At 42.8% G+C, this 13340-nt stretch overlaps 1 protein-coding gene across 1 annotated transcript in view; it reads right to left on the reverse strand.

Moving 5' to 3' along the window:
* boc (BOC cell adhesion associated, oncogene regulated) overlaps window positions 1-13340 on the reverse strand; it is a 36139-nt gene that overhangs the window by 6266 nt on the left and 16533 nt on the right. The window contains exons 2-6 of the mRNA XM_037694331.1: window positions 8521-8649; window positions 7256-7528; window positions 2908-3054; window positions 2177-2320; window positions 380-673 (exon numbers count right to left, since the gene is read on the reverse strand). Of these exons, the coding sequence (XP_037550259.1) occupies window positions 380-673; window positions 2177-2320; window positions 2908-3054; window positions 7256-7528; window positions 8521-8632 (970 nt within the window). The 5' untranslated portion in view covers window positions 8633-8649. The remainder of the gene's footprint in view (window positions 1-379; window positions 674-2176; window positions 2321-2907; window positions 3055-7255; window positions 7529-8520; window positions 8650-13340) is intronic.

A 13340-nucleotide genomic window follows, 5' to 3' on the forward strand; every position in this document is an offset into this window, starting at 1 on the left:
AGACAGAACTCATTTCAGCTACAGCAGCACTCCAACTTTAATTAGAGCCAGATGCTGAGAGACGAGCCCCAAACACATTTACACAAACACACAAGCACACACACACAAAATCACTGTAAAAACAGTCATCCATAACCTAGACACATTCAATCAAGTCCTGCTGCAGAATACAGAGCCCTGTCTCCACTGTGTCGTCTTTGCTTCTACGCACACACAGACCACCGATTCAACTTGGCCAAACGGGAGGCGAAATAACTCGGATCCATGACGCAGACAAAACTGGGTAAAATAAGCAAACTCTTCAATATGAAAAGCCTTTACAGAAATCTGAATTCAATCAATTTGTTGAAATGTTTGATAAACAATTTGGCTTTCTCACCAAATACTTGCACGTTGTACAGCACGGTGGTGGAGCTGGCCGAGTCGAAGCCGTTGTCCGCTCTGCAGACGTATGTGCCGGAGTCGCCTTCGCTCACTGCGTCAATCAGCAGGTTGCTGAGCAAATAGTGCGTGTTGTTGTGAAAACGCAGGTCCTGGCCATCTTTTGCCCATGTGACCTGCGGAGTGGGGATGCCACTAGCCACACACTCCAGCACCAGCCGCTGGCCTTTGGTCACCATGATGGAGCGGGGCGCCGGAGGGTAGATGATGCGAGCCGCTTCGGAGGTGGAGCCTGAAAGACATGAGGACAGACGGGATGTGAATGTTGACGAGGCTCCATTTGTTTGTCAAATTTAAAACAGACGACAGAGAAGCTAAATCAAACGGGCTTTCAACTTTTTTCTCCGAATTCGAAGATTCAAAAGCACGAGATGAGCATGTCAGCATGTGTGACTAAATATGTGCCGACAAAATCAAACGATCAAGGTCAAATTTGATGGATTTATGAAAAACAACACGTGTACAGTGTAGGCTGCAAAATCTAAAGTTAGATAAATAGTGAGATCTTTACAAGTTGGGTTTTATGGAAAGGTTGTGAACAATCTTACCTGTTGTAGACAACTCTTTGAAAAACCTATCATTAATAACCCAATATTTCTGCCACAATAACCAAAACTGTGGTAGACATAAGGACATTTTCCAGATTATTCAGCGAACAATCTCTTGACAAAATCCCTTTCTCCAAAAGTTTTATTTGTCCACAACCTTATCCTGCAGCATGGGCTGCACAAAGGTGCAGGTGGTGCTAAATAATTTAAAATAATTTATTTTAAATAAAAATTGCATGCCGATGTCAATGCCATCCATCAATCAGCCAATTGTGTGTCATGTCCAATCTTATTTTGAAAAACGGTGATAGAGCGAGTCCGCGATAAACGCACCGCGAAGTAGCGAGGGACTACTGTACAATGAAGCACCATTAAGAGCAATGGCATCCTGAAGGAAGAGAGGGGTGTTGAAGAACTTTTCTGTAGTTTACTTTTATGTCATTTCAGGGTTTTCAACTGAGGGGTTTTCAAATATGTTTTTTAAAATTACAGCTCAGGAAGTCCTTCGCAGAAAATTCACTTTAAAATATTATTAATAGATTTCTCCTCTATAATGACCCTTTCATTCATGTGGTTATATTTACAGGATTTCGGCTCATTTAATCATATTTATTTTTCACATTTGATAACTTATTAAATTACATTTATCCCTGTACAGTTATCTCTCAGTATGGTTGTAAATAAAGTCAAGTTGAGCTCATCCAAACAGCCACAAGACCTTGTTATTGTTAAAACACAGCACAGAATTTAATTGAGCAGATTTTTATGATAAACTCCAAACACCTGAAACTGACTCCCCCACTAAGAGAAATGGAGACACACATCATTGTTATAATCTGGGGCATATACAAATTTGTCTTTTAGCCTTAATATTGTTATAATATCTTATAATTATAAGAACTATAGCCGCAGACACAGCTCCATCAAAATGACGCAAATCCGCTGCGGTGACGGAGAACTTTAATCCATGTCTGTTTTACTCAAGACAAGATCTGGTTGTCCGAGATTAATTAAGGTTATCTCGGCCAAATGGAAACTGCTTGTTGATCTGTTATCTGCAATAAGTAAGATAATAATTGTTCACAACCTTTCCAGAGAACCACACTTCAAGGGTTCTGACTGTAAATTATACGGATAAAAAACAATTTCCTTCTGATTTAGTTTAAGCGATAGAGGTGGTAACTCACGGCGGATGCGCAGACGGTCGGTGGACGTGGAGGTTTTGACCTCCTGAGTGACAGGATTGTAAGCGGCACACTTGTACGGCCCTTCATCTTCCTGCGTGGCGTTGGCTATCTGCAGGTTCCCCGACGGCATGATGAGGTAGTTTCCTACAAGAAAGAATCCATTCTGGAGTGAGAGGAGCCTAACAAGCACATTTCAGGTCTCTCTTGTAAATGAGTCCCTGAGGCTCAGTGGGATTAACCTGTATAAATAAAGGTTGAATGAAAAATTAATCTTAAACAATATGGTCAGTGGGGTTACATTCTTGCTCAGAAACATTTCAAAATACATTAGATAAATCAGAAATATGAGCAAAAAGGAACAGAAAAAAATCAGTCCATGTAGTAAAATTTTGCTAATACAAGTCGGTACAGTCAGGGGCCACGAGGTGGCGCCCTTGAGTCTGACCTAGCTATCCAGTAAGCGTTTAACAATGTGGTATTCATTTCCTCGCAGATAAGCAACAGATAGTACCTACACCTCCCAGGCTTCATCATCATACCAGCAACAAACCACTTCCAGACAACTTAAAATTAAATAGTTTTGGATAAACAAACAGCATTCCCATGTTCCAACATTCTCCAGATACCAGTCTTATCACCAGTTTTATGAGGGGGCAGATAGGAGGATTATAGCATTCCAGTAAATTAACAAAACAGTATCAAGAGGGAAGATTTACGCAGCAGCGCAGTACCTTTGGAGGTTTCCAGCCATTCCTGCTTGACGCTGTAGCGAACCTGAGCTTTGGGCTGACTCTCGGGGAGATGGCATTCGATCACAGCCGTGTTGCCTTCGTCAACTTCAATCTCCTGCTGAACGTCAGGCTCGAAGTCCCGAAGCTCTAAAAAATAAAAAACACAAGTCAGCTCTGTCACATAACTGCAAACCAACTCACTATTCTTTCAGCGGCGTAATACATTGTAAATCACTTCTAACTGCACATATACACAGTCAGTCCTCAGTGTTGGAAGAAAACCACAATAGTCTGAACAATAATAACTTTATTGTTTCCATGCAACGCCAGCTTCTCTCTGCTGTGTTGCAACCACATTGTTTCTTGAATGTTCTCTGTAGCCATTTCTATCCCACTGCTTGTGTTAACACGATCCAGTTAAAGTCCCTGGAGTTTTAACTAAGCATTCTTCTGCTCGAGTCATTTCACGGTGAACACCTAAATACGGTACCTTTAACATATGAGGAGGTGTCATTAATCCCATTATTGGATCTGGTTCGGAGTCTGTGGGAAACGATGGCGTGGGATTACTGGGGCCATGTGCTACAACTGTGTTCCGCAGACACAAAGTCTGCACGGCATAGATGCTCATCTGACCCCTGACCTCCTTAAACCCCTGCCTGAGCGGCCCAGAGGCCTGATGATGGGGTCAAAGGGAAGGACTGTTCGCCCAGAAGAGTTTCAGAAAAAGAGATCCAGTTTGGGTTTGAGAGGAAGCAGCTAAAACTCTGTTCCTGAGAGGCCGGAACCAAACCCATCTAATTCTCAGCAGGAGAGGCGATGCCATTTTATAAAAGTTAGAGCAGAAGGGAAACGAAAATGAGAGCGAGGGAAAATAAATAAGTCAGGGTGAAGAATGGGGGGGGGGGGGGGGGAACAGGAGAAACTTATGATGGAGTTCGACAGTAAAATGAAAGATAAATAAAACTTCTCCGGGAACGTAATTAAACGTCTACCAGCCTTTGTTGATTTATTCTTAACAAACATAGGCTCTCCATTCTTTCCAGAAGTGCTAGAACTGGTGTGTTTTTCTTGGCTCAGCCACACTTTTCATTGAAAAGTTAAAAAACAAAAAAAACTGCTGGTGCTTACAGTCAGCTGATCAGATTTTGTTTACAGCTCTAATTTAATATGCAAAGTTCAATGAAAGACACGGGATCAAGTGATAAAAACACTGGAGTGATTTACGTCTGCACAAACACGTCCGCTGATTAGTTCACCATGGCTGCTGGATCTGCCTGCATCTGGAGGAGCTTTAATGGGAGAAATGGGGGAGATCAGGGTCTACACACACACACACACAACAGGGCTCCATCTCAGACTCTTGTCAGCTTTGACTCTGAAAGATGAGAATCCAAGCCGGGGCATGTTGAGTTTTAGTGGTGTGTGTGCGTGAATGTCTTCAAGTGTGTGCGCTCCATTTGCTAAATCAATCAGGAGCTGTTTTTACAGACACCCATCTCCCTCCTGATATCTACCCATCCTACCATCTTCCTGCGTGTTTCTTTCTACATTTACACCTTCAAACCCTCTAACACACATCCACATTCTTCAGAGGAACAAGCCCTCATGGGTGCCTCTCAGGTGTGTGTGTGTGTGTGAGAGCATCCTGCACGTACAGAGGATTGATTGTATGCATAAAGTGAAGCGGACCTCCCACACCAGGGCTCTTTGGCAAGACCCACAAAAATATTTCAAGAGAGACAGTGTATTCATCATCTTTATGCGCCACAGCAGGAGGGCCCCCGCTTGTGTGTGTCTCTCAATTAGAACATGTTTGTGCAACGTGTTGTGCGTTCCCGTTGCACAGATATATGGCAGGGTGATTGTCAGAGCAAGAATTCAAGCAAGGAGCAGTTTTAACTTGTGCCAAAAAAATTTAAAAAAAGGGAGATTCTTCAGAGTCGGATAGTGTGGAGGGTCTGGAACCAACCTACACCGATTACAAAAAACATGTGTGTGCAGTTGAAAGAAAGGCAAGCATGTACAAATTCCCCGTGAAGCAACTCCTTGGGCAATTTGAGGGTGGCCGAGAAGGAATCGTTATTAAATTATATAAGTTTCGCTCTTTTTTTTGGACGAGGTGAAACATTCAGGTTCACCATATAGAGCTCAGAGCTTTTAAAGTGAAGTTCTGTGGAAAGGTTATGAACTTTTGATTTATTACCTGCTGTAGATAGCTCTTTAAACGACCTAGAGTTTAATTATGACCAGACTGACGAGCTATGAGCAATGTTCAAAACAAATCCAGTTCATGCAAACAGTGTCGGCATCAATTTTGCATTACATTGTTATTCTAGAAGTATTGTGAAGTACCTGCAGGAACTGCTGCAGGGCGCACTGAAGGTGCTACATTCAATCACTTTGGTCTTGGCCTCGTTTGGTCAAACTATTAGCGGTTCAATGCAGTCGGAATTAGGCCTGTCACGTTAACAAATTTTGCTGGGCGATTAATTTTCTCAGAAATTATTGCGATAAACGATAATATTGTTTGAAATTTGACAATAATTAGTAATAATTGTCAAATTTAAGGAGAAATGTTTGTTAATTTGTTTTGCATGTACAGTAGTACCTTTTTTTCCAACCACCAGATGGCAGTATAAGACTGAGCCAAAGGATGGATAGAAAGTGAGCGAGCAGCGCGTCTACGAAAAATGGGAGGGACGCCCCTTGACGTGACATGGGCTGTCCCTCTTCGATTCTCAAAATGGCAGACGCTCGGTGTGGTTTGAGCTCTTCAGTATAACAGTTTTTACACAAAGCTTTTAATTTAAAAAAATCAGTAAACAAGTTCTCAGCTTTTTTGTAAAGAAAAACAACTTTTTACACGAAGACACGAGTTTCAACCGTGAAATTTGGAGCTTCGACAAGACGGAGGTTTATTCCCCGAGGTCGGCCTGTTTTAGCTTGTAGCTTAGCTTCTCAGCTTAGCTGCTTTTAACAATCCAAAAACATGATTTTGGACGGTTAAAACGTATTTTAAACAGAAAAGTGAAAGTGAGTTGTCAGTGAAGAGCACCGGAGTTGAACCTTTTGTCATCCAGTGTCTTCAGTAGAAAGAGAGAGGAACAAAGAAACGATAAAGATGATAAATGAAAATGAGGTTGATAATTTTCATTTATCATGCGATTAATTGATTTATTGTTTTTTGCGACAGGCCTAGTCGGATTTATGTTCCATTTCTCAAAACTGAGATTTTTTAAGAGATGCGACAAGTACTGTCCAACACTTTTCAAATCAACTCCACTTCAAGAGATCTAAACAATGACTTTAATGTCCAGGGATGATTCGTCCACTTCTAGAGCCAACGGTAACTTTTAACGCCTTTAAACATATTTCGTTGGCAAAATGAAAAAAAAATGGGCAGTGAAAAGGGCAAAAATAGGAGAGTCGATAACAAAAGGATGGAGTGAAGTGGCAGTGAGAGTGAAAAATGTGCACAGCAAGGGGTGTGAGAGAGTGAGTTTATGGAGAGTGAGAACGTGACATTGTGTCTCGTCGTTATGTCAGGATCTTGTTTCGACTGGCCTAAAACACCTCCAGCTTCTCCAGTTAGGGCAAACATCAATCACATCAATGCATGTAAAACAATACGTTTAACAACAGCCTTGCTACACCCATATCCTCTGTCCACCCCCACCACACACACACCTCTTATCTCCCTTTAGCCCATAATGGGGTCATAATTTCTGGTGAGCCCTGCTGTCAGGTCCTGCAGAGAGGAATGTGGTGTTGTGAGGAGCAAAAGAGTCAACGGAGGCAAGGGGCCCCTGTGCTGAGCACTGGTCCCCTATATCCATACTCAGGCTGGCCCCCGGCCCCAGGGTCCCCTCCATTCCTAAAGCTCAAGTTTCACAGTTTCAGACACTCTCTCCATCCCATGATGCATATCAAATATAACACCACCCACTCTGACAGCAGAGCACTAAAAACCTAAGCATCAGCAGTCATTTTATTTCACTATTAGATTAATGTAAGTCAACATAAAAGCAGCTGTTTTGTCTACACAGAATGAGTTATGTCACTTACCAGTGATGTGTAACAGATTTTCACTGTAGCTGGTTTGTGTACTTTGTGAGGATTAGTTTCAGACTAACCACAACCAGTGGAAAAGTACAGGGTTTTCAATGTTGTACTGGTAAAGATCTGAAGCAAACAAATGCCACCTCCTCACTGTTTTTGTTCTAGTTGAAGAAAGTCAAGTCAAAGGCGTTCTTGGGATACGCTGAAAAACCAAACTCAAGAGAGGCTAAAAGAGGTCTGTGTGTTTGTGTTTATTTGGCACGGCTTTGAGGGGGTGGGTACTCACCGGCAGCAGTGACGTTAGCAGGAACGCTTGCCAGAGCTCCAGCATCGGTGCTGGCCACACACTGGTATCTGCCCAGAGTCAGGTTGGACAGAGCGGGGATGAACAGGCTGCTGGGACCCACTACCACACCGTAATCGCCGTCCGTCAACTGCTCGCCATTGAGACGCCAGCTGACTTGGGCTGAGACGGGTTGTGCGCTGCAGCGCAACGAGACACTGCCTCCAAACTTCTGCACCACGGACACAGGCTCCTCGGTGAACACCGGCACTTCGTCTGGAGAAGATTTTAAAAAAGCCGCATACATTTTTCTGCTAAAAACATCCTCAGAGCTGCACTGGATACTTCTTGCAGATGCTGAAAATCTAGTTGATGAAAATTTTCAGTCATTTACACAAAAAGGAATAAAAGTAAATGTAAGATCATGATCTTAATTTTGTTTTAAAAAGTGTTTGCTTCTTTTCCAACAATCTTGAACTTGGGGGGGGGGGGGAATGTAGCAAAGAAAAACATGTTACTACTTTTTTGCAAATCAAGGTTTCTTCTCCCTGTTCACCTACACAATTAAGATCACATAGCTGATCTAGGATAAACTAATCCAGACTACACTAATCCACCAGTTAAATTATTCAGTTACTCAAGCATTTGATTAGCATGGCTGAAATTAGTTCATCGGAGCTAATGGTACATGCCTGTTGCTGTTGATAAAAAAGGGATCTACATGCAAAAAAAACTACAGTTCTGGTTAATAAATATTTAAATACTAAAAAAAAATATAGTGAAACAGCAAATCTGAACCTCAGCAGAACATCTATTAAAGTGTTAAATTGTTCATGAAAATATACTCAATTGAATTTTATAAACTCAATCAGTTACCAAATTAATTTCCTTAAACAATTCAACTGATTAACAAGTAAACCATTTTAGTTTTCCGTACAACGCTTCTTTTCATATTCAGTTCGCCCATGGTGGCTGCTGCAGCTCATCCAAATTGGTCACTCATTCATGCGCATTTCAAACAAACTGCTATGGCTGTTGCCAGACATGTAAAACACTTCACTCCCTGTGCCAGAGCCAGAATACGTTTTTCCTGGCAGGAGTTATTGCGTACCAGGTGTTCAAGCTTGCAAAGTAAGGTCAGACTGGACAATGCACTGTTGATAAAAATTATATATTATATTCAGAAACTTAAAAAATAAAAATTAAATAAACAGAGTTCAAAACAGCTTTAGTGAAAAGGCAATATTTTTACGATCTCATTAACTCACCAGTGGCTGTAGCGCCGCTCTGCAGGCAGCACAGCAGTACTGCACCCAAAGCACACAACACTGGAACCCTTCTCTTTCTCATCCACAGAGTCCAGTTTTGCTTTCCAGACATTTTCCATACACTACCCCCTGAAAAACACAAGAGATAACAGTTAGAGGGACATTTACATGTTCTGTGCACTGAAAACAAACAGCATAAGCAAGGCTGTATGTTAAGTCATAACACAAACTGCAAAAACATCATCTGGGAAGCATACAAAAAAAAAAACTAAATAACTGAATTTATGTATGCATCCCTCTGTCTGCTTAAGTCAAGCTTGTATACATACGAATGCAAAAAGGCAGCCATTAACACAACCCAGGTGAGGCAGAGCACTCTGCAGAACCCTCAGCAGCCCAACTCCAGACACAAATAAATCCTTTCTTTTCTCTCGGCCCCCATCCCATCACTGACCTCGTCCCCTCCAGCCTGCACTCATCAAAGGGGCGCCCTTATTCTGCGGGCCGTAACCTGAGCCCTCCACCTTCCCGCTCAGGTGTAACCGATACAGGTAGAGTGACGAGGAGGAAGGAGGGATGGAGGAGAAGGGAGGGGAGGGGGAACACACAGATTGCATTCATGAGTTCGGACAAAGAGCGACTAACGAGAGGTAGGATGGTGGTGGTGGTGGTGGTGGTGGGGGGGGGTATCGCAGCAGTGAGGAGTACGTTTATATATTTCAGAACATTGTATTTTGGGAGTAAAATGAAGGGTAATAATGGTCTGTGTATGAGCAGTTAATGCAGAGAGAAGAGCTTTTCTTTCCCTTGTCGCTTGCTGCCAAGTTTCTTGAATTCTTTCCTGTCAGGTTAAACTAACAACTTCCCGTCAGGATAAGGAGGGTGGTCCTGAAAAACTCTTTCACTCCCCTTCTTTCACGTACATACAGTACACGTCGCAGAACATGCTCAGCTACCCTGTAAATGTAGAAGTAAAACAGAACTTTCACATATGTAGCTGTCCTGAGTCTGATCCTATTAGGGCAGCAGGGATGATTAATGGAGCTCAGTTTGGGGGGGGGGGGGTGCATAGAGGACAATAACCTAGTGGAAACTCTTACCTTCATCATCTAATGGCAGCAGTAAAAATGCTTAGCTGCCTGGCGCATTTATTGAAAAATGAGCAAAGGAGAACGCTCATGGAAAAAAAAAAAACTGCTAAACTAGACCACACGTTGTTGTCCTGCCATTTAAATACACACTGAGAATGCCTCGGTGATTTTACATGATGAATGTAAACATTAACAACAACAAAGCAGCACACACATGAAAACATGGTGTGCTGCTGATTAGACGTTGTGAATCAGCAAAAATTAACAAGTTAGAAGAAAATGCTGATTTATATCTATTTAAAAACTCTGTGGTTATTAAATAGAGGTAGCATCTGCTAGTTACAGCGCTTCTGTCAGCATAATCATCCTATTTCTGTTGTGATAACTAGGCCTGTCGCGATAAACAATAAATCAATTAATCGCATGATGACTGAAAATTATCGACCTCATTTTCATTTACCGGCTTTATTATTTCTTCGTGTCTCTTTCTTTCTACTGAAAACACGGCTCAACTCCGGTGTTCTTCACTGACACCGCTCTTTCTCTCCTCTCTTTAAAATCTGTTTCAACCGTCCAAAATCACGTTTTTGGATCGTTAAAAGCAGCTCCGCTGAGAAGCTAAGCTACGAGCTAAGCTAACAGGCCGACCTCCGGAATAAACCTCAGTCTTGTCGAGATCCAAAATTCACGGTTGAAACCCGTGCCTGCGTGTAAAAAGTTGTTTTTCTCTGAAAAAATAAGCTGAGAACTTGTTTACTGATTTTTATTAAAAGCTTTGTGTGAAAAATGCTATGCTAAAGACCTCAAATAACTTAGCATCCGCCATGTCGCCATGTCAGCCCATCTCACGTCAAGAACCCTCCCTCCCATTTTTCTTAAAGAGACGCGCTGCTTAACTATCCATCCTTTGGTTCAAACAGTCTTATACTGCCATCAGGTGGTCAAAAGAGGTACTACACTCCAAACAAATCAACATCTATTCTAAAATTTGACAATTATTGTTAAATTTCAAACAATATTATTGTTTATCGCAATAATTTTTGAGACAATCGCCCAGCAAAATTTGTTATCGTGACAGGCCTAGTAATAGCATGTACTGTAATGCAAATTTGGGACGATGTAAAGATTTATAAAATATTGTTCCACTGTATAATACACCAATGCTCTAGTCATAAATGTTTGTTGTTTGTTTGTGGTTGAGCAAAGATGTTTACAAAGGAAAAAAATAATCCTGAATCTAAAAATTACCAGCCAAAAACAAACTATCAGCTCGTTAATAAACACTTAACATTGACTTTGTTACTTTCAACATTTCTTAAAAGTTGAAACTGCAACTTATTGATAAAGTCACAGATATGCAGTTTGATTTACTCCCTCACCCACACAGAGTGGCCCGTCAGTAACAGGCTAACTCTGTAAACAAACAGCAAACTAATGTGGATCCAGGAGGCAGCAGAGCTGAAGGCCTGTGGCTTCTGTGGCTGGTTGCAGTATGGACACAACTCAAGACAGCTGCCCCATACATGTGCACAGAGCACCTGTTCCAACTGTGAGAGTCACTGACCATAAACCACACCAAACAGCCAGCCAAGTGGACACACACTGGGATGTGCCACCCAGCCGTGCAACCTCTTACCTGTCCAGTTCATCCCAAAACATATGAATCGACAGAAATGGAACAGAAACCAATAGCGCTTTGTAAGTAATAGTCACATTGGCAGGCCCCTCATACATCATCAGTCCCTTAAAAAACAGCCATACTCCTCTAAGTCTGTCTGATTCATTAGTCAGCTGTGTTTGCTTAGTGGATACCCTGCCTCAAGATGAAAAGTTGGTCCGACATCTCTGTCCAACTTTTTCCATCCATCCTTCTCTGAGAAGTCACAGGCGTACAGGCAGAAGAGCCTCCTACGCATCGAGGCGACTGATAAAAAACAGAGCACACTCCCAGACAGCTTCTCTAAATTAAGAGCCCAGGGTATGTTCCTGTGCCTTAGACTGTGTTGCAGCCTAAAAAAAAAAGCGTTGCAAGAAACCAAAAATGTAAACGACTGCAAATGTTGGCATCGATTTGTCCATGATGTCGCAGATCTATAATTAGTTAGTTAGCACTAAGTTTCCATTACTGTTGTTGGCAGCTTATTGAGTCACGTTGTAAAAAGTTACTCAATTAGAAAAAATCCAGGTGAGTCGGGAAGACTTTTGGTAAGCCAGCTCTGGCCCAGTAATAGCTGCCAGACTTGGTTGGGTTTTTAGATGTATGCATTAGGGCCAGTTTGGGCTCACAGCTCACACATTTATCCACATTTAGACTGACCACAAATCATGAGCATCTTCTTTTGCAAAATATAGACTTAAGTTTGGATTTCCCACCTGAATGGGAAATCTTTTATGCTATACGTAGGCTATTGCCTCTAGCTTGCTAGATTTGTAGGAGTCAAACCATTTATAGAATTAGACTGGCTTGTGCCTGATTGTACAAGGTCCTTTAAAGGATTGCTGTGTCATTAACTTGGTCATCTTAGGGGAAAAAAGTGTTGGTGTGTAGGCATGTATCATCAGTGTAGGTATGCGAGCTCCGTGTATGTTTTGCGAGAGAGTCACTTGACAGAAGTTCATTGTGAACGTGCTAAGTGAAGACACCGAGGCCCCTGTTTTCTAGAGGCACTGCCGGTCCCATTGTCCCCCTGCCTCTGTGGATAAATTCATTTTGACAACCCTGCTAATTGGATAAAACCGGACTGGAGCCTCCTCCCTGAGCTATCACATTCCATCTGCTTACTGGCATGGAGAAGACACACAAGGAAGCGGAGGTGGAGAAGGGGTAGTAGGGTAGTAACTCCTTCCGAGGAGCTGAGCTGTTGAATATTTATCACCTCCCTAAATTTCCTTCTCCCCCACCCCTCTCTAGTTTTATGTCTTTTTACACCCCTCCTTTTTCACTCTGGAGGTTCTCCAAGCACCACAAAGCCCCCCCTTTAGATAAACACATGCGGTGTCAAGTGTGAGGAGTGCTAGGGGTTCAACTGCCCTGCTCGGGCCCTAAGCCCACAATGCTGTGCTGCATAGCTGCCATGCGGGAGGCCGGTTGCCCCTGGCGACGCTAACAGGCAGAACGCACCTTAATAGAGTGGAGAGTCATTGTAAAGCAGTGAGCCGGTGCACGGACAAAGACCCCGCAGACCCCTGGAGAAAAGGGAGACGCTGCTCTGAAGAGCCCGGGTAAGAGATGATGGGCCATGCTCAATGACCAAAGAGCAGAGTGGGAGGGGGACTCAATGGCCAAGAGGTTCGAGAGTGGAGAGTTTGTGAAGACAGAATAAAGAAGGGGGGGTCAGTGCCTTTATCGATTGATGTGAGGATGGGTAAAGAGGGTTTATGGAGGCAGCGGTGCAGGGGGCGGTGACTATGAGCGCTGAACAGCGACTCAAATTAATATAGAGGACATCAACTGGCAGGCGAGCAGGAGGAGAGAGCAGGGCCTTGTCAATGAGAGGGAGTGTTTGTGAGAGCGTCCCTGAATGTCCCAACATATTTTCCCCTCATTCTATCAATCTGGTTGCTGGCCTCTCGGCCTCGCCTGGGGCTTGTGCCGAGTGGAGCATGAGGAGGAGAGTGCCGAGTTTGCTTAACAAACCAACACAACGCCCGGTTTACTATCACAACATCAAACAGGGATAGGACAAAAACAAAAATTTAAACTTTTCATCTTAATTTTTCAGTCATTCA

Source organism: Nematolebias whitei, chromosome 20 (genome assembly GCF_014905685.2).
Source record: "Nematolebias whitei isolate Nwh7 chromosome 20, NemWhi1, whole genome shotgun sequence".
NCBI classification, from domain to species: domain Eukaryota; kingdom Metazoa; phylum Chordata; class Actinopteri; order Cyprinodontiformes; family Rivulidae; genus Nematolebias; species Nematolebias whitei.